This window comes from Lacerta agilis, chromosome 15 (assembly GCF_009819535.1).
Source record: "Lacerta agilis isolate rLacAgi1 chromosome 15, rLacAgi1.pri, whole genome shotgun sequence".
Taxonomy (NCBI): domain Eukaryota; kingdom Metazoa; phylum Chordata; class Lepidosauria; order Squamata; family Lacertidae; genus Lacerta; species Lacerta agilis.
The window spans coordinates 31,327,584-31,348,863 of NC_046326.1; the positions used below are offsets into that span (position 1 = coordinate 31,327,584).

General features: G+C 46.8%; 2 protein-coding genes and 1 long non-coding RNA gene across 3 annotated transcripts in view; 2 read left to right on the forward strand and 1 right to left on the reverse strand.

Annotated features, from left to right (window-relative positions):
* Positions 1-5,014, forward strand: part of CAMKK1 (calcium/calmodulin dependent protein kinase kinase 1) — a 39,363-nt gene extending 34,349 nt beyond the window's left edge. Inside the window, exon 15 of the mRNA XM_033171917.1 lies at positions 4,531-5,014. Coding sequence (XP_033027808.1) covers positions 4,531-4,603 — 73 coding nt within the window. The 3' untranslated portion in view covers positions 4,604-5,014. The remainder of the gene's footprint in view (positions 1-4,530) is intronic.
* Positions 5,015-7,207: 2,193 nt separating this feature from the next.
* On the forward strand, positions 7,208-21,065 carry LOC117059926. Its single transcript, XR_004427960.1, has 3 exons — positions 7,208-8,066; positions 11,667-11,668; positions 21,053-21,065. It is a non-coding gene; the product is annotated as an uncharacterized LOC117059926 (long non-coding RNA).
* C1QBP (complement C1q binding protein) lies at positions 12,141-18,221 on the reverse strand. The gene is made up of 6 exons (XM_033171869.1): positions 17,911-18,221; positions 15,576-15,726; positions 15,246-15,330; positions 14,819-14,914; positions 13,153-13,275; positions 12,141-12,654 (listed from the first exon to the last, which is right to left on the reverse strand). The coding sequence occupies exons 1-6, from the start codon at positions 18,167-18,169 to the stop codon at positions 12,505-12,507; spliced, it is 864 nt and encodes a 287-aa protein (XP_033027760.1). The 5' UTR covers positions 18,170-18,221; the 3' UTR covers positions 12,141-12,504.
* Positions 21,066-21,280: the final 215 nt, after the last annotated feature.

Below are 21,280 nucleotides of genomic sequence, written 5' to 3' on the forward strand. Positions count from 1 at the left end.
TTGATGCCCCGAAGAACCCAGTTGCAGGGATTCCAAAGAGAGTTCTAGGGCTTCACTATAGAGACATACCAAGAGACTTGCATGCGACAGTGCAGTGCCAAATTCCTTGCTGCCACACCTCAAGATGGATGTTGAAGTGGCAAGCACACCGGCTTTGAGGGGCTAATTGCACATGGGCTACTTACACGAAAGCAAGCTATGTAAGCTGGCAACAGTAGTTCAGATCAGGGGCGTAGTAAGAGGGGGCGGGGGGCCCCCGGCAGCGCCCCTGCTGGGGGTAACACATCAGGGGCGGCCCCACTCCCTGGACTTTTTTTTTACTTTAATTTTTTTTTAAAAAAAATTCTTTTTAGGCTATTTTCGGCACTGCCGGGGTGGAGCTGCAGGGGCGGCCAGGGAGGAGGGGTGTCACCCCCTCCTCGCTGGCCCGCCCCTTGCCTCTTTGCCGAGCTCCACTGCTGGCTGGCTTGCGGAGCCGGGGCATGGAGAGGGGCGGGCCAGCAAGGAGGGACACCCCTCCTCGCTGGCCCGTCCCTCTCCCTGCCCCAACTTGCGCTCCGCCAAGGGAGCCCGGGCGGCGGATTCGGGAGTCTTTGCAGCCCGCAAAGACTCCCGAATCCGCCGCCCGGCACCCCTTCGTGCAGCGGCTGCTCACGCAGGCACCAGCAGCCGCGGCACGAAGGGGTGCCGCCGCCGGGCGGAGGCTTCGGGAGTCTCCCGAATCTGCCACCTGGCACTCCCGGGGGCGGGGCGTCGTGTGCGTCATGACGCACGCACACACCACGATGCCCCGCCCCCAGGGGTGCCTCTTGGCTTCCTGCCCCCGGCAGCCAAGGGGTTAAGAACACCCCTGGTTCAGATAACCACCCTTGGCTTAGAGGCCTGTTCCCCACTCCCACCCATCTCTCGGAAAAAGGAATAGCCGACAGCCCAGCCAGTGTGAGAAGCTTCCCCTCTCCCAACTAACTGAACCAAAAGTAAGGCTTCAAAGCAAAGTAGATGAGCATATATGATCTTATCTGACAGCTCACACCAATTAGTCCTGGGGTTATCTTGACGACCAAGAGGGCCTTTACATTCGCACTGTGTACACAGAGTGCTTTAAATGCACTTTGCTGGTTTTGCCTAAATTCACTCGCAGCACAATCCTTTGCAGTTTTACTCAGGAGCAAGCTCCGCAGTACTCAATAGCTTGCTTCCAGGTGTAAGATTCACCTATTGAGCTCTACGTAATTTAGGTCCTGGAACGCAGGGATAAGTCTTTCTGAGTCCGTGCGCACTGCAGGGTGCAGAACTTCTGGCCTTCCAGATGGTGGTGCTGTAGTTGTCATCCAGCAAAACCTGGAGGGCGGAAGGCTCTCTGTCCATGGTGGAGTGGCTAACCTTCCAGGTGTTGGGTTGCAACTCCCATCCTTCCTCTCCATGGACCCTGTTGGCTGGGGCTGATAGGAATTGGAGTCCAGAATGTGTTGGGGGGGGGGGAGGCTGTTCTCAGCCAGGGGCTCCGAGCACCAGGAAACCCCATCAAATCATCATGGGCTATGTGACAAAAGTCCTTATCTTCCGTCCCTCCATATTCTTCCTTTGGAGAACTTCCAAATCCTCCATAAAGATACCCTCTTCTTGCCTTTTTCCTCACTCTCACCCATTCATCCCCGTTGATTTTCAAAAAAATATTATTTCTGCAGTTGTTTTTGTTTTTTTTTACTTTCCGTCTCAATTCATGCAATCTCATTGCTTGGTTTTTTTTTTCCGTTTCCTTTGTCTTTGTGGTTTGTCTCCAGGCATGGTTTCCGCTTAAGCCCATCTGTCTATTTGCACCCAGCTTTAAGGTAACTCGGTGTCTTGCGCTATGACCTTTTCTCCCGTCTCGTAATTTGGTGGTGCCTGTGTATGTTATTAGAGAGAATCTCTTTCACTGTTCCTAGAAGAGTGGTTATGTTCCACTGTGTCATGCTCAACTTTCAGTCATGAATACAGCCCGCCCCTTTTCTCCTCCTCCTCCTTCCTCTTCCCCTTCTTCCATATTTTCTCTTTCTTTGTCCCCCCCCCCTTCCTTTATTTTTAAAAGCTTCTATTGATGCAGCCTGTGCGTTCTGGGCAACTCAAGGTTAACAAGAGAGCTGCGGACCAAAACACATCCCGGAAATGCAGCCCGAGGCAAATGGAACACTAAGCTGGAGTTTCCCAAGCAGAGAGAACTATATTTGCAGAGTGATGCCTCAGGAGAGGTGGAGGGCCGTAGCTCGGTGGGTGGGGCATCTGCTTCACACACAAAAGGTCCCAGGTTCAATCCCCAATGGCATCTCTAGTTGGGGCTGGGAGAGACTCCTCCCTGGAACCTTGGAGAGCCACTGCCAGTCAGTGCAGACAGTAATGAGCTAGATGGACCAATGACATATAAGCTTCCTGTTTAGTGCTGAAGGAAAACGTCTCCCGCATTTTTCTTCAACAATCTTCCTTCAATTTAATGAGAAGAAGAAGAGGAGGAGGGGAGAGGAAATTTTGCTGATGCTCTCATTGGGGGGGGTGCAGGGTTTTGGTCCTGCTTCCCTTGCTTTTGAGGTGGTTGGGAAGGGTTATTTTCTTCCATTCTGCAAGCTAACGGTGGTCTGCACTTGGCAGCCTCCCCGGGTGCCCACGCTTTGATCAAAACGCAAGGGAAGGCATCATGCGATTAACTTATCCCTCTTCGGCGCCTTTTTAGGACCAGAAGGGGCAGGCGTTCAGGGAAAGTTCTGGAGGAACATCTCCTGGAAAGAAAGTCACAAACACATACAAACCCTTAGCCACCTGAGAATCAATAAGGCCAACTCAGAACTCCATGCTGCCCCACTCCAATAACAAGGACATTCAAATTAAATGGCAGAGCACTCCAAACATTGCAGAGCCTTCATCCTGGCATGCCTAAATGTCCCCTCAGCGACTCTGGAGACTTAAAGAGCCTCCACCATGAACACAAATCTTCCAATAATCTCCTTCACCAGCCTAAAATTTGGTTTCTGCAGAGGCTGAGTGGTTGAAGAATGGATTCTGTCATTAGATCCATACACATTTCAAAATTCTACCAGGCTTACTAGCATCATGAAGCATCTAAAAACATAAGGAGAGCCTGCTGAATCAGGCCAGTGGCAGCATCCTGCCCTCACAGTGGCCACCCTGGCAAACAGGAACCCAGCGCAAGAGCCCTCTCCCCTTCCTGCAGTTTCCAGCAACTGGTATTCAGAAGCATCCCTGCCTCTAACTATGGAGGCAGAACATAGCCATTGTGGCTGGGAGCCTCCCCGTGCAAAATCAAATGAGCTGCTGCTATACAGGACAGAGGATTTGTTGCCTTTCTGGGTGACTTTGCAAATCGGAAGCTACTAGAAGTTTCCGGAACCTTGTGTCATCCTGAGCTCGGTCGTTATCAGTTAATTGGAGCACTGTTTGGCTCTCCTAGGCAGCATTTCTCATTAATTCAGGCAGTTAGCTGTACTGTATCACCTGGGAAACACTGTCATTTGGGAGAGAGAACCGATCCCTTTCAGGAAATGGCCTTTTTCATTTTTCATTTTTTTTTAAAAGGTTGCCTTATGTGGCTCTGGGGAGAAGGTGGAGGTGGAGAGCTTGGCAAAACAAGCCAGCTGTCTTGTGGCCCTGAGCCTAATGACAGCATCAGGGTAGGACTCAGGGGCAGATTTCCAGAGACCCACATTCAGGAAAACGAACAGGGAACCACCACCCCTTCCAAATGAAGCGGGAGTGGCTTACCACATTTCGAAGAAAATAAAGTAATGGTTTGCTAAAGAGTTTGGGGGTATGTAAGATCAATGTCGTGCCAAAACCCCATTCTGCATCCCCACCGCCCTGCCCACCATTCCCCCTCAATTAACAAGAAAAGAAACTGCACTTGGAAGTTATCAAAAGGGAAATAAAATGTTCATGAAATTCCAACAAGTGTTTTTGTTCTGCTTGCCTTCCTTTTGAGCCGGGCAGGGGGGTCTCTTAGACTGTTCTTCCTTCCATTCTACAAACTAACTCACCAGTGGTCTGTATGCTACAGCTTTCCTGCATGCCCACATTGCCATCACAGCCATGGGAAAAACATAATGAGGCGACACCCACCCACACCCAGCATGGGGATTTTTTTTTCACATCAGGAAGTGTAGGCATCCAGGGAGGCTGCAAGGAGCTGGACAAATGTTTCCTAGAAAGGAAAAACTGTACTCTCTGCCTGTGCTTCCAGCTCATATATTACCAGCGATAAAACACCTTCCCAAAGTGGAGAAGTAGGTGAGTGAGTGGACCATTGGTCCATCTAACTTAGCAGTGTTTGTACTGACTGGCAGTGGCTTTCCAGGGCTTTCAGCAGGAGATTTTCTCCTAGCCCTACCTGAAGATGGAAACTCAACCTGGGACCATTTTTCTCTGCCAAACAGATGCTCTGTGAATGAGCTACTGCCCTCTCCAATAGGGGCTACCACACACAGCTTGCTTTCTTCTGTAATGGGTGGGGTTTTATAACGTGTATCTTTTGAACGTGCGCAGAAAGCAAGGGAGCCGAGAAGGGTTGAAGGACCCCGACCTGCCTGACGTATCTGAAGATGAGGCGACACCCTGAAGCCCCGAGCATGTCTCACACTGATCACTTAACTGCTGCTACCGTGACCATCGTATCCAGTGGTGTCGTCCTGCACGCCATGCTGTTTTCATCAACCAAAGTTTGTGACTTGCAAAAAGAAAGAGAGAGAGAGAGATTCCTGCTTTGCAGGCGGTTGGACTCAAAGTCCCTTTGGGTCCCTTCCAACTCTACAATCCTGTGGTTCTATAATATCAACGGGATAATACGGTGGGAGTCCCAGCCGGTGGGACGAGAAATGGCCCATGGAAGAGCTGGCTCTCCGGCAACTGGCTGGCTACATCTGTTTACGTCGTAAGACATTTTGGTGTTGTATACTGGACCATGTGCCTCATATCTTCCAGTTGTGCTTCATGTTGTGATGTATGTAGTCAGCGACATACGGCGATTCGACCGATGAATGTGCACCAAATGTTCTTTGCCAGAGAATGCTTGGTTCAGAACCACCCATGTACATCCCAGCTCCTGCCATTTTATTTTTGTTTCGGAATTTCTTAGGTTGCCTGCTCAAGCCCAATGTTGTCTGTTTCGCAGCACATACCTGCTATAATGGAACAGGTGTGCTCCAAGCTGCCTCCATTAAGCAGCCTTTTTACCTTTCGGAATTTAATTGGCCCAACCTACTCCCAATATAAAGTAGACTTTGACACCAGGTGAATCACAAAGCTTCAGACCAGTTCCCCCCCCCCAAAACTATGCCTTTACTTACAAGTTACAAGTCAAGCAATTTTTGAGAAAATGCTTTAAAAACAAAGAAACAAACTAGTTTTACGCTTTGACTACATACCCACAAAAGCAAATATAAATAGAATTAAACCGCATCCAGTTAGACCTATTCCAGCCTATCCCTCGCCCAGCAGTACTCATCAGTACAGTGGCTTCTAGTCTTCTCAGTTCAACTTCTCAAGACAGGATCCATTGCAGGTTTTCATCCAGGGTCTGTGCTTCAGGTTTCTGATCTTTTTTAAAATAGAGTTCTTATTTCAGTTCTTTCTTAGTTCCTACCTCTGTGTGTTTTGGCTTTTTTCCTCATAATTTCTTCAGCTCTGATCTCTCTTTTTAAAGCCTATTTTCTTCATTTATCAACTTTACTTATGTACAAAACCTCCCCTCACAACCTTTTAGGCAGTCAGAAGGGGAATAGAGTCCTGGTTAAGTTTCTGTTTTTCCTTAATTGCCAGGCTGAACCATCGGCCCTCTTGTGCAAAAAAACTTCTGCTTTGTATTTTAAACTTTCCTGTGTAGAACACATTCCTGTGAGCTTTTGACCGCCCTGTGCAAAAGAGCATATCTCAGTGACCCCTGTGCTTTAAACAGATGCCTTTTTGTTTAAAGAATGGATCAGAAACACTCCCACCAGTGCCCACATCCATCATGCAGGATCCTTCCATGTAGGAAGCAGCTGGATCAAAGTCAGAAAATTGGAATATGGCAACTTACCTTCATCCATAGCCCTTGGGTTTTGGTAGTAGAGCTTGTAAGAGCTTGTCATCTCATGGACTTTCAGAAGAGTCTGGAATTGATTCTGTAGTTTCCCTGCAGTGGGATTGGTTAGAATCAGCCCCCTGCGCAATCTACAAAGCCTGGGGTTGGCTAACATCAAGAAATCTTGATCCTGCAGATCAGGGAGGGAGAGTAGTTAGTGGCCTGAAGATTGCCAATCAATCTTGGATGCCCAAGAGGAGACACAATCAGCACAAAGTAAAGCATGCGACCTCCATCCCTAGGATGAAAAGGCAGTGGTTTGTCTATATCCTACAGCAGGCATAGGCAAACCCAAAAGTTGTAGTTTTGGGACTACAACTCCCATGACCCTAGCTAACAGGACCAGTGGTCAGGGATGATGGGAATTGTAGTTTCAAAACATTTGGAGGGCCGAGTTTGCCTATTCCTGTCCTACAGCAACCAGAAGCAGCTTGCCGTGTCTTGCTGTAGGAAGGAAGGAAGAGATTAAAGGAGACAGGTTGCTTGCAATATAATTTCAATTTGACTTTGCTCAAGGATAATCTTCTCCAAGTCACTGAGTCAAACCTGATTCTTTCCTCCCTACTGAAGCCACGCAAGCCTGTACCTGCTGAATTTTTATAGCAGTTGGTGCAGGAATTGAGCCTACAAAATCTTTAAAAGACTATAAAAGGTTTTTTGTTTTGTTTTTTAGGGTGGAAGGTGCAGGAAATGGGCCAGCCATTAACAGCACCCCTGGCTACCCTAGAATGTGAATCCTTTCGTTTTTTTGTGGGGGGAGTAGTGATAGCAGCAGCAGTAATCAGACTCACAATAAGACTGTGCACAAAAATCAACGAAAGGAAAACCAATGGCTTCACTAACAGAAGATCGGAAGTTCATCTGTGCTTCAACTAGTGAGAGAGGAGACATTCAATTCAATTCAATTCAGTCTGCAACTTGAAAGGAGAACATACTTAATTTACACTGTAGCAATATGTCTTATATATAACTGGACCTTGGAGCTTTTTTAAAACAACAAGTGGTTTATAAATTTTCTAAGTAAAATATATCTAACTAGGAGCTGTCACCCCTCTTCACTCTGCTGGTCAACCCCACCAAACCTCCACCCCTTTTCCTTCCCCCCACGCCAACCAATTCCAAGGCAAATGTATCAAAATCTCATTCTACAAAGCAATATGCAAACCAAAAACTCAGGCGTCTCTAAAAATTCACACATCTCTGAATTTTGCAAGGCAGTTCTCCTGCTAAGTCATGTGGTCAAAAATGCACATGGCTAGGTGCAAAGTGTGCCTAGGAATGCATATATTAGAGAGAACCACATACAAAAATGCACTGAGAAAAATTGCTTTGCAAGATGTGTATATTGGGAGAAATTGGGACCGAAATGCTCAAGGATTTTCCAACCCTCAGGAAGTTTCTGTTGAAATCTGCTTCCCTGTTTCTGCCTGTTTCGCTCTAGTCCCATCATTTCTGTCCCCGTCTTTCACATTTGTAGGGAATTGTGGAATGACTGCACTTTTCTTTCTGTAAGACTGACATTCAAATTTACCATTCCCAATATTCAGAGCTGTATTCCGTCTCTGGGAATTATAGCCCTCCCCAAATGGGCTTCAGCAAATCCTGTAGTTTTCCAGACTTGCAGCAGTCAGTCATCCGTTCCTGATATTTCCTCACCAAACCATCCATTGCTACCTCGCGAATTATTGCTAATCCTGTTCAAGTAGTTATTAATTTGATGTCTGTAAAGTGTGCTTTATAAGTGTAAGTGCGCCAACAGGCAATATAATTCCTCTTTCATGGCTGGTGGGCATGAAACTCAACAGGATATTAGATCATATTGAGCGTGGATACAGTGTCAGCACTCCATGTATACAATAGTCCTGTATGATGGGCTAGTAGTTTGATTGCCCCAGTGTTACAGTTTGGTTCCAAATCTGGCATTTGGCGGCTTGGCTGAGAGTTCCCAGCTGGGATGAGAGTAATAACAATAATAATGTTATTATTGGTACCCCACCCTTCTGACTGGGTTCCCCCAGCCACTCTGGGTGGCTTCCAACATATATAAAAACATAAGAAAACATAAAAGCTTTAAAAACTTCCCTATACAAGGCTGCCTTCAGATGTCTTCTAAAAGAAGTAACTCCTTCTAAAAGATAAGTATCTCCTTGGCACCTGATGGGAGGGCATTCCACAGGAAGGGTGCCACTACCAAGAAGGCCCTCTGCCTGGTTCCCTGTACCAGGGACTTGGAACCAAGGGTGGTGCTGGCTTCTAGCTTCTGCTCTTAACGGTGAGCCTAGATTAATGAAGATTTGTCCCAGTCGCCGAAGCATAGGAGTGGGCTTGGATGTTCCTGCAAATAGGGGCAGGGAGCTCCTGCTAACCTAGCAGTTTGAAAGCACGCCAAAAAAGTGCAAGTAGATAAATAGGTACCGCTCCGGCGGGAAGGTAAATGGTGTTTCCATGCGCTGCTCTGGTTTCAGTGTTCCGTTGCGCCAGAAGCGGCTTAGTCATGCTGGCCACATGACCTGGAAAAACTGTCTGCGGACAAACGCCGGCTCCCTCGGCCTGTAAAGTGAGATGAGCGCCACAACCCCAGAGTTGTCTGCGACTGGACTTAACTGTCAGGGGTCCTTTACCTTTACCTTTTAAGACCTTTTGAGGCTCTAAGCACTGAAAACATCGCAGTGCCCTCCTCCCCTAAAAAACAACAACACCCTTGTAATTAAAAATAAAAACTACTAAAGTTATTTTTTTTAATGACGCGAAGCCTACATGTATGCATGCCTAAATTAAGATAACCTCACTCTGGATTTTCGTGATTTCAAAAGTCTTGAGCAGCTCATCTAAGTTGGACATTGCAAAGGTAGGTAAGATAAGTCAAGCCTCTCCTGAAATGTTCCCTGAGGGTTTGTTTTTTTAAATTTCCAGTTCAGTAAAAGAGCGTTCTGCAGAGCAGTAATTGCCAGTTAGAAAAATGACGGCTGCTTCAAAGCTTTTTTTTTTTTAATGTCAAATTATTATTAATTCAATTTATATGCTGCCCTTTATCAAAAGATCCCAGGGCGGTGTACAACATTAAAAACACATTGCAGAACATCGGTGATAAAATCATAATAAAAAGCATACTGACAGACAGCCTAATAATAAAATAGTCATCATCATGATAACAGTCCTCTCCTCCCACACTTTCACAAGCCATAGATTATTTAATAGCCATACGCCCGGCTAAAGAGGAATGTTTTTGCCTGGCACCTAAAGGCATGTAGTGATGGTGGCAAGTGAGTCCCTTTGGGGAGAGCATTCCACAATCGGGGAGCCACAACAAAAAAGGCCCGTTCTATGGGATGGGGGACATAGAAAAGGGACTCGGAGGACAAGCGCAGGGTCTGGGTCGGTTCATACGGGTTCAAATTCTCCCCCCTCCCAAATTCTCCCCTTTTTTCTTTTTGTACTGGTGTCCTAAGCACTTGCTGCGATTTCTGCATTTGTAGGGGCTTGGCCTTGATGACCCTTGACCCCCCCATCTCTACCGTACTATGCTTCTGTTGGGCAAACCAGCAGTCTGCAAATGGCATTCCAGCCCACGTGTGCAGTTATCCTTTGGCAGCGAACAGAATAACCCCCTCCTTGTCCATATCTCTGCGGCTCAGGAGCGACTTAAGCTTTTTAGGATCTGCATGCCATCACACACTGCTGTCATCGTTACAGGAAATCTGCTATGATCACTTCCCTTATTCCAAACGGGTGTACGCTTCTCCGCTAGTTATATTCTTGATGTTGTAATGTGCCTTATTTAATTTTAAGACTCTGTAAAGACACACACCCCCTAACCCAAAATATGATGTCGAGAACATAGAGGATAGCATTTAAATCCATGCTGCCACATCTCTTACTTCCCCTGCTTTGTACCCAAACCACCGGCCCGTTGTCTGTCGACGTGTGTGTGTGTCTATTGTGAAAACCAACCTATTTCTCCCTAGGTGTGTGCATCTGTATGTGTACATGCACAAACCCCAAAACTGAAAGCATGAGTCGTACCACAGCGATGGCATTCGAGATCATTGCTGCATTGTAAATATGTACCATGAATATAGAGAGAGCCTATTTAGGGTGGGGTAGGGTGGGGTGGTTGCATGCTTTTGTACTGTACTCTGGAAAATGGAAGGGCAGGGGGTGGAAATTCCAATAAAAGTCCTTGGAATAAACCGATTGTCCGATGAAGTGATTGAAATGGAAGCCCACGTAGATTCCTTTGGGCATTTCATCGGGGAGTGGCACACTTTTCAGCCTGAAGAGCTTGAGACTCTTAATCTTAGGGTTGTAGGTTCTAGCCCTGTGTTGTACAAAAGATTCCTGCATTGGACTGGATGACGCTTGTGGTCCCTTGCCACTCAAGTTCTATATCACATTTGCCTTGCATGTTCTGGCCTCTTTTCCATGAAAATCAGGAAGACAGTGGTAGTGAGGGAGATTTAAGGCTGCGATCTCATGGAGGGCACGAGGGACCACAGGATACTTCAGAATCCCCTTCCCCGATGCTGCAGATCTGATTTCTTCTCCCTGTGGCCATGGAAACATCCCTAGCTCTACTAAGGTTGGCACTTTGATGTTGGTAGCTATAAAGAGAAGTATCTGGGGTGGTTTAGGAATGTGCCAGGGTAGGCCTGGAAAACCATTGGAATGAAAAACAGCCAGGTCTCCCGACTTACCCCAAACAGAGGAGAGACTTGGGCCTAAATCTTTCCCTCCTGTTATTTGCAATGGGGAGCAAAGCTATTTTTTAAAAAGCAATTTAAAAAGGTTGGAAACAGGGGGACATACCTGTTCAGTTTTTACCACACCCCCCATAGGCTCTCAGCCTGAAATACCCTTTTCTCCCACTCACTTTGAAATAGGATGTGCCAAGTTACGAGGTGCTCAGAAGCTTGCTTCTATGCAACTTGGCCTGTAAAAAGGGTATTATTTAAAAACACTTTCAGAATTCCCTTGGTGCCCTCTGCTGGCCTAAATGTTCAATAGTTCTGTTTATGCATTGGACGGACTCCAACCACATTTGTTTTGTTTTGCTCTGAGGTGTAGTGGTCTAGGGTTGCGGAAGGTGAAAAGACCAGTTACTGTTTCTGCGGCAGGGTCTCTGTGTCCCCCCCAGCATCCTGGAACCAGCCAAGGGTTCACGCTTCCCGGCCACTGAGAAGATATCTTTCAACGCTTTGTGCTGATTGGAGCCAATCAGAGTCAAATGAGAATGCGTCCCCTGAGGATCGGCTCCTAGGGTCACTCTGCAGAAGGGGCACAGGAAGAACATCGAGGAATTGTTCTGCATGCTTCAAAGCTAAGCATTTAGGAACCCTGAAATCGCAAGGCGCCCCAATTTCAAGAACGTGCAAGCTTTGCTGCGTACAATGGAACTTCAGGGGAAACACAACTTAGGTCACTAAGATTATATTGGAGCACTCCAAATCATTTGCCCATGTATATGTACGGAAAGTAGATCCAGCTGAAAAGCAACATGTGGAGATCAGTTTTCTAAGTAGCATTGTTTAAGACGATTGTATAATCTTAGAAAGGGGTATAGCTGTGAAGATGTAACTATCACGACAGGATCCTGCACTTCTGAATTTGCCGCTTACAATAATGTGAATACTCACAGCCTGCCCTTCACCAAACGGTTTCAGGCCGGAGTAAATACAAAATCAATATAACAAGTTAAAAGAACACGTAACATGAAACTTCAGTTAAAACCACAGACGTAACTAAGCAGAAATGCCCCGCTGATTTTGTGTTGTGCAATTTGAAGCTTGGTATTTCAACTCACAGTGTTGAAGCATGCCTTTATAATCCCACGAAGGCATTACTAACTAGAGGGTTGTGCCACCTGGTTGGAACTCCTACAGGGGCTGGGTGGCAGCAGTGGCACGACCAAAGTGGCCCCCACAGCCATCCTGTGTACACGCGAGCGAACACACACACACATGTGCGCCCCCCCCCCCAGCTTGTCCATCTAAGGTGAGGTCTGGGTGAAAAAGCAACAAACAAGTCAACAATACTGTTCACTCTACACTCTTCAACTGGTTTTATTTTGAGATCACTTTCTTTTCACTTCTTCAACTGTTCCAAAAACCCCAACCACACTTCCAAGGGCAAGAGGAGGCTACGGGGTTTTACAAAAACTTCAAAGCGGATCTGCGTGACGCCGGTCAGGTCGTGAACAAGACCGCTGCAGGGTTCTGAAACAGTGACATCTCCTCCTTCCAACGGTGCATGTTTAACACACATACTCCGTGTGAAGCTCCCATTTCTCGCTCTCGTTCCACAGCGTTTGGAAACAAAGTCCAGCCTTCAGTGGGGGAAAAAAGCAAAGGAAATTGAGAACCCCCCCCCCCCGAATATACAGGCCCTGACACTCTCTCAGCCTACTGGCATTTGACAAAGAGTTTAAGGTCTTCGAGGAATCGAATGTATTCCCGGTGCTCCAGCGCTGTGCTGAGGTCAACAAGCTCATCCGCAAATGTGTTGTCTACCCCTCGGTCAGCCAAGAAGTCCATCAGGTGGTCATACAGAGCCTAGGAATATAATGAGATTTAGGGGGGCAGGGAGAGAGAGAGAGAGAGAGTCACAAAAACACAATAGCTGTTAGCTACACTTCTTTTCGCTAGGTAAACCTGGGTTTGCCACAAACATGTGCTTGGGAGCTCTGTGTAGCTCCCAACCAAGTGCACCGGTGTGATTCAGGAGCTTTTCACATTTTCCTGGAAAATCCGCATCACTCGGTGCTGAGCTCTTGCACAGGACATAATGCATCTTTCTGACACGGTACCCAAGAGGCGTCAAGGAAGACATGTGGATGTCCTTTCATAGATGCACAAACAGATGCACACAAGGGTCCTTGCAGGGCACAAGCCTTCCTCACACGCTCGTATTACCAGGTTTGCTAGTTTCGCTTAACCGCTAGGCAAGCTTGCAGCCAAACTAAACTGCGTTTCCGTAAAACTGAAAATACAGCCGTGCAAAGTAAGTGCACCATCCACACGCATGTAACCTGGTTATATAGCTGCTCCTACCCAATCGAGAGAGTCTGTGTTGAGGGTGTAAATATTGTCTCTCCATTCCGAGTCTCCGGTGGGCTGGAAGCTGACCTCTCGGATAGAGAAGATGTCGCTGTCTTCTTCTTCGCCAGGAGCAACCTGATTCGTTTTTTAAAGGGGGTGGTTAGAAAAAACCCAGTTGGCAGGAATGAAAAATAAAGCGTTGGGTGGCTTTAAGATAGTTCTGTATTAAGCTTTTATTTGGGGGTGGGGGGTTATGCTGGTAGATGCAGAGCAGCTAAACAAGGTCCAGTCGTGGGATGCTAAGCCAACCCCCCCAAAAGAAAACCCTTTCCTCCAACCCGTGGGCCTGGCAGAAACTCTCCCACTGCTTCCTCAAAGTGCAAGACAGCTCTCCCCACGGACCTGATCCAGATTTCACTGACATTACTAACTGTAAATTGTCTACCCATTTATTTTATAAAATTTATACGCCACTTTGATTGAAAAAAACAACAACCTCAAAGCAGTTCACAAAAAAAGATAAAACAATAAATTTATCTACCAGGAAAAACGGAACAATAATTTGAGATTTTTCCAAATGCTACTGTTGCAATACACCAAAAGCAGATTAAAACTGGGGTCAACTTTCTAAACAGCTGCCTAAACAAAAAACCCCTTTTAAAATGCGAGGGTTATTGGGTTGCTGCTTTTTTATTTTGATTACGTACTTTGTGGTTTTATATTTTGATTTTATTCTGTGAACTGCCCCGAGACCTGTGGGTATAGGGCGGAATATAATTTCAATCAATCATGTTTCTATCAGGCACCAGAAAGAGCACAGTGAAGGTGCCTGCCCGATGTCAATAGGCAGGGAGTTCCAAAGTGTGGGTGCTGACACATGGGTTTCTTACAAATGTGGGACAGGTATTGTGTGGTACCCGAGGTGGGCTTCCCATCCCTGCGGTAAATACACCTTCTCGGTCTAAGGCCTTCCAGACGTTCTGGACCCCAACTTGGATCCGCCTGAGCCAGCATGGCCAATGGTCAGGGATGATGTAGAGTTGGGATACAGAAAACATCTGGATGGCAGGCAGGCTGATGAGGAAAGCTGGTTTACTTCACTGTAGGGGTAGGGAAGCTTCTTCCAGAGTAAGGGCCACATTCCCTTCTGGGCAACCTTCTGAGGTCCACATTTCATGGCGGGCGGGGCCAGGAGTGAATGTGGGCGGAGCAACATATGCAAATATTAACTTTTGCAGGTAGGCTAGTTTATACACTCACACACCACTTTCTATCCTCCATCCAGGCTAGCAAGAGGTAGGATCAGAGTTCAAGGAGCCAGTGTGGTGTAGTGGTTAGCGTTTCAGGCTAGAACCCTGGGAGACCAGGGTTCAAACCCTCCACTAGGCCACGAAGCTCATTGGGTGACCTTGGAACAGTCGCTCTCAGCCTAACCTCCCTCACAGGGTTGTTGTGAGGATTAAATGAGGAGGGGTGAACCATGTACACACCCTTGAGCTCCTTGGGAGAAAAAGGTGGGATATAAATGCAATAAATAATAATATTCCAGGCCTAAAACACCTGAGGGGCACATGCAGCAGGGGCCAGTGAATGGCGTAGCCCTGGGAAAGGCCCCCAAGGGCCAGAAAAGGGGCCACAAGGCCCCAGGTCCCACTTTCATTTTGAAAACAACACCCACCTCGTCCTCAGGGTAGTGGCAATCCAGCACAAGCGTCTGCTTGGTGTCGTCTTTGGTGACTTCTACAACGAAGTTTGGGGTCGACGTGAGCTCAGGCTAGAGAAGAGAAACAAACCAACATCTGTGTGGGCCTCAGAAGTAGCAGTGGCCGAAGGATGCTCTGCTAGCAAGAGCAAGAAGGGGGTCATGGCTGCCTTATTGCTGCTGCTACTCTGGACACGACCCACCCAGTAGTGGGATAGGAGAGCTGGGGGGGGAAATTCACACCTGGCAACCAAGGCGGCCCTTTGGTTTCAGATAGTAAATGGGCAGATGCCCGGGACACGTATTTCCACAGCCCTCTAGCAGCTATGGTGGCTCATTTACCAGAAACGATTTAGCGTTAGCTCTGGGTGCCTCCCTTAGAGAAGGATTCTTCCTCGTTTACCTCTTGCTCATCCTGCTTCTGCCCTTCCGGAGCCTCGTCAAAGCTCGGCGGGATGCTGTTGTTAATGTTGAACGAAACAGTGACCCTGCAAGACAGTGGACCTGCGATCAGCAAGCAAGACACAGCAGCCCGGTGCTCTACTCCACATGCTGGGAAGCTTTGGGCCCCCGGTCGTTGCTGAACTACAACTTCCATCAGCCCCAGCAAGTGTGGCCAAGGGCCAGGGATGATGGGACTTGTAGTTCAGCTTCTGGGTTCCAGAGGCACAACTGCACCCCGCCCCCAAGCTGTCATTTTTAGGCCCTCTGTGAAAATTCCTTGCACACTTACGTTTCACCAGCTACCTTCCGCACTAGCTTGGCCTCTGTACCATGCACGTCCAGCTCCCACCCACCGGACATCTTGGGGAGGGACTTGTGCTTCTGGATTTTCTTCTCTTCTTTGATTTCATCTGTGAGGAACTCTGCAAAAGCTTTGTCACCTGTAGGAAAAATAACAGGGTTTTTTTCCACCTCTGACACCACAAACTGAAAACTCCTGATTGATACACTCTCAAGCCATTAAGAAAGGAATCTGCAGTGGTGTTTAATAATTTTGGCAGCGCCATCAGGTCTGTGCTCCAAGGAGCTTGAAGTATAACATTTTGACAGCGGGCAAGAATGCGGACAAATGCTGGTCCATCTCCTAAAACTGTTAAGGAGCAATTTGGAATAAATATTATTATTATTATTATTATTATTATTATTATTATTATTATTATTATTATATGTTGCTATCGCCATCATCACCAACATCATCATTACTGGCACATCCAATAAGTAGATACTATTAAGCTGACTGCACACACACACACACACACACACACACACTATTTGAATCTTTGAGTTTAAGTGTTATTTTTTATTCCAAATAACTAGGTAAAGGTAAAGGTACCCCTAACCATAAGGTCCAGTCGCGGACGACTCTGGGGTTGCGGTGCTTATCTCGCTCTATAGGCCGAGGGAGCCGGCGTTTGTCCGCAGACAGCTTCCGGGTCACGTGGCCAGCATGACTAAGCCACTTCTGGCAAACCAGAGCAGCACATGGAAACTCCATTTACCTTCCCGCCGGAGCGGTACCTATTTATCTACTTGCACTTTGACATGCTTTCGAACTGCTAAGTGGGCAGGAGCTGGGACCGAGCAACGGGAGCTCACCATATCTCAGGGATTCGAACTGCCGACGTTCTGATCGGCAAGCCCTAGGCTCTGTAGTTTACACCACAGCGCCACCCGCGTAACTAACTAGCAGTAGCTAATACTACTTACTATGCAAACCAAAACTTCCAAGCTAAAAACCAAAAGCTTTACTGTGTTGTACAACCCCACATACCTGCTAAGCACTTACTCAAATCCCCATTTTTCAACTGGACTTATTTCCATGAATATTGGGTTGCAGCCAACACAATCAGAGCAATCTCACTGAAATCAAAGGCCATGACTAATAGTGGGTCTACTCTGAGGAAGCCTGACATGGGATACATCTAAGCCATGGCTGTAGGTGCTTTTAAGAACTATTACTAGAGATGCAATGAGGCCCAAGTCCTCTGCATATTTACCTGGGAGTAAGTCCCCCTGAACTAAATGAGGCTTACCTTTTGAGTAAGCATTTATGGAATTGAACTGCCAGTTTCTTTTGGAGCGAGAAAACACTGCTCCTTCCCTTCCTGCCTGACCCTGTTCAGGCCTCTGCCCTCAAACATCTTCCCAGCTGCTGATCCTTTTATCAAATCAGGTACTGGTAATTTAAACGCTTGCAGAGAGCCAATGGTTAGTGTCGGATTGGGAAGACCCCAGGGCTTGGCCATGCAACTCAAGGGCCAGTCTTGGGCCAGTCACTGCCTTTCAGTCTAACCCAGGGGTCAGCAACCTTTTTCAGCTGTCCACCGTCCCTCAGACCATGTGGTGGGCCAGACTATATTTTTTTTTGGGGGGGTGGGATGAACGAATTCCTATGCCCCACAAATAACCCAGAGATGCATTTTAAATAAAAGCACACATTCAACTCATGTAAAAACACCGGGCAGGCCCCACAAATAACCCAGAGACGCATTTTAAATAAAAGGACTAAAAACACTTGATTCCCGGACCGTCCACGGGCCAGATTGAGAAGTCGGTTGGGTCACATCCTGCCCACGGGGCTTAGGTTGCCTACCCCTAGTCTAACCTATCTCCTTGGGGTGTTGTGGGGGCTAAATGCGGAGGGAGGAAACCACAAACCTTGAGCTCCTGGGAGAAAAAATGTGGGATGGAAATTCAGTAACTGCTCAGTCCCGCTTTGGAGGGGGGATTAGGATGAACCCATACCCGTTATTATTATTATTTCTTTCAAAGCCTGCCTCCGCCTGGGCGTAAGCTCCTCTTGGATGGCAGGCACACGTTTACTCGCGAACAACCCGGTGCCGAGGGGGATTCCTCGCGAGCAAGCGCGCCTTGGCTCGCAGCCCAGCCCCCCCTTTTCCCAGGACAAAAGCTCGCTAGGAGGGGGATTGCGGCCGTCTTTTCCCTCGGACGCGATCCCCGGCGGCCCCAAGGGGGGCTTCCTCGCGAGTAAGTGCCGCCCGCAGCCGTGAGTTCCTTGCGAGCGACCTTCTTGCCCCTTTCCCTGCCCTCCGCGGGTAGCTCACCATCGGTGTGGAGGCCGCCGCAGGCGCAGGAGATGGAGGGCGAGCCCGGCCGGAGGAGGAGGCGGCTGGGGCCTTGGCCGGCGCCGCGCAGCATCCACAGCGAGCGGGTGAAGGGCCGGGAGACGGCGGAGGCGAAGGCGAAGGCCGGGCCAGGAGGCGCCGCCGAGCTGGGCTGCAAGGACAGCAGCGGCCGGGGCTGGATCGGGCGGCGCGCAACGGCGGAGAGGGCAGCGGAACGCAGGGCGCGAGCGAGCAGCATGGTGGCTGGGGATCGAGGGAGGCGGACACACGTGGGGAGAGACGGGCCGGAAGGGAAGGCAAGGCAAGGCAGGGCGAAATCCTGGCCCGCCTCTTTCCCTCCCGCCTGCTCTGCTTAAAGGCACCGCGGCGCGCAACGCGCGTCTCCAAGCAAGCTCTCCAAAGCACGCGGGCCTCTCTGAGCGATGAGCGCTTTGCGCAATGAAAAATGGGAAAGAACCTTCTCACCAGGGCCGGATTCCCAGATAGGCAGGGAAGGCACCGTCCTAAGGGCCCCACGGCTTTTAAGGGCCCTGCAACAACTGGTCAAAATAATATAGATTTTATCTCGAAATCAGGGCCGGATTTAGGTTTGATGAGGCCCTAAACTACTGAAGGTCATGGGACCCTTTATATGTCCAGCTGTCCTTTGACAACAACAAATTGTCACTGCTTTTTGTGTTGAATAAATATGATAATTTATGGACCTAATAGGTATCTAAAGCCATTTGCACATAACAAAATGTGTATTTTATCAAAGTAATTGTTGAACTGAAATACAATTAAGAAGTATATTAATTTGTTGTTGTTCAGTCGTGTCCTACTCTTCGTGACGGTGACCCCATCATGGACCAGAACACGCCAGGCACCCCTATCCTCCACTGCCTCCCGCAGTTTGGCCAAACTCATGCCAGTCGCTTCGAGAGCACTGTATATTATATTAATAGTGAAATACAAGGAACTGTATAGTATATTAATAGTGAAATGCAATTAAGAAGAAGTATATTGGGAGGGGGGCAAGTGAGTGAGGCCCTAAGCTACAGCTTGTTTAGCTTATATATATGTAAATCCGGCACTGCTCAAAATAAAATTACAATCAAGGATTAGGAAATGATTTGTGAGATTTCGACTGCCTAGGGGGCCTCCATAGGGCACTGCCCCTAGTGCAGCATCCTGCTCTTGCAGTGGCCAGCCAGATAGATAGATACCTGTGGGAAACTGTGAGCAGGACTTGGATGCCAGAGCCTGCTCCCCTCCTGCGCTTTCCAGCAACTGGCACTCAGAAGCTTTGTTGCCTCCAGCTACCTCCTGCCCACAAGTTGTAGTGACAAGGGAGAGGGAGACAAACTTCCCTCTATCCGCTTTCTCCATGCAATGCAGCTTTATAAACTTCTATCACGTCACCGGTCTTGCTTTTTCTCTAAAGTCCCAACCATTGCTTTCTATCCTCTTGGAGAGTTGCTTCATCCTTTTTTTTTTTTTTTTTTTATAAGATTTTATTATTTTCCAATAAAACACCAAAAAACAAAATTAAACAACAACACAAGGCATAAAAACAACAATAAAAACAATAACAATAACAATACCAATAAACATAAAAAGAAAAAAGAACATATACATACCTTAACCATTACCTATCTTTATACTTTCCTTGTTACTAACTTCTTAATTTGGGGACTTCCCCCATTCCCTCCACTGTCTTCAAAGTCAAAAACATCTTAAAGGTAGCTTTATATCTTGTTCATTTAACAATTGCTCGAATTTTTGATATGCTTAACTTTACACAATCATGATCTTAATCAACTATAAATCTTATCTTAATATCAAAGCTTAACTCCTGTTTAACAAATAAATCATTCATTCAAAAATTTTCTTTTGCCAGTTTTATCAAATATAACCCTACTAAAGCCTCTAATTTATCTCTGCTCAAATATTCAATTTTACTGATTTAACTAAATAGTCTTTAAATTTTTTCCACTCTCGTGACACCGTCTCCTCCCTCTGGTCCCGGATTCTGCCGGTCAGTTCTGCGAGTTCCATGTATTCCAGAGAGTTGCTTCATCCTTTCGTAATTTTGGTTGCCCTTTTCTGAACCCTTCCCAACTCTTCAATGGCCTTTTAGAGTCGAGGTGACTAGAACTGTACCCAGTTTTCCAAATGTGGTCCTCACACTATAGATTTGTGTAAAAACTGGTAGGTTTCAGTTCCTTTCCTAACGGTGCTCAGCATGAAATTTGTTTCACAGCTGCCACACACTTCCAAGGTCTTGTCTCTGGTCTGTCACCATCAATTCAGACCCCGTGAGCTAGGATTTTTTTGCCTTGGCATGCATCACTTTACACTTGTTTGATGTTTGCCCTGTGGGTCTTTTTATTTTTAAGGACAGTTATTTATACATTCTTTTACTTTGGGAATTGCTTTGAGTGATGATGTGGTTTTAGTTGCTTTTCTCTTCTTCACTCTGTTTGAGGCGGGGCGATTCATAAATGCAATCAACCTATCATACGATGCAAATACGACTGGCAAAAAATCAATGCAAACAACCACACACACACACACAAAAACTTCCAGTGCAAAAACTAGTATTTAAAACTACTAAACCCCAGGATTCATTGCATCGTTGGGGTTGTTAGGCCACATCAGTCGTACTCTCACTGAAATAGAAAGGCTGAGAACCACCACTTGGCTACTTCTTCAGAGGTAACTTTTTAAACTTGTGGAATTATAAGTCGGGCCTCACAAGACCTCCTGCAAGAGGTGGCATCTGTTCTGCCAGCAGCTCTTATGATCCCCGGATACCTGGAAGTGTGTTCGCAGAGTTTGCTCCTGCACAGAGTTTTACTGAATATTGTGATTACTGGCACTTTCTTTTTTTTTTTGAATATAATTTTTATTAGTTTTGATTAAATACCAAACATAAAACTTTACATTCAAAACCTTAATGAATACAAAATGAAATATTAACATATAAAAACATACAAATTCCAAACTATATCTGTAGACTTCCTTTCTTTCATGTTATGTCTTCTTTATATCTTATTTCTGAAATTCGCACGTCGATTTCCTTCCTATTTCCTTTTATTTACCCAATCTCACTTCTATGACTTATAAATCTCTCATATAGTAGTAATAATAATTCCGCTTGTAAACTAAGAATTTACAATACATTTCCCATAAAGTTTATACACCTTGAGTTGTATGTCAATCTTTCACAATTTGCATATCTTATCTAAATATTCCCTATATTTTCCCCATTCGTTTTTAAATGTTTCCTCTCCCTGTTGCCTGACCCTCGTTGTCATCCTTGCTATTTGCATATATTCGGTAGTTTTTTGTTGCCACTGCTGAACCG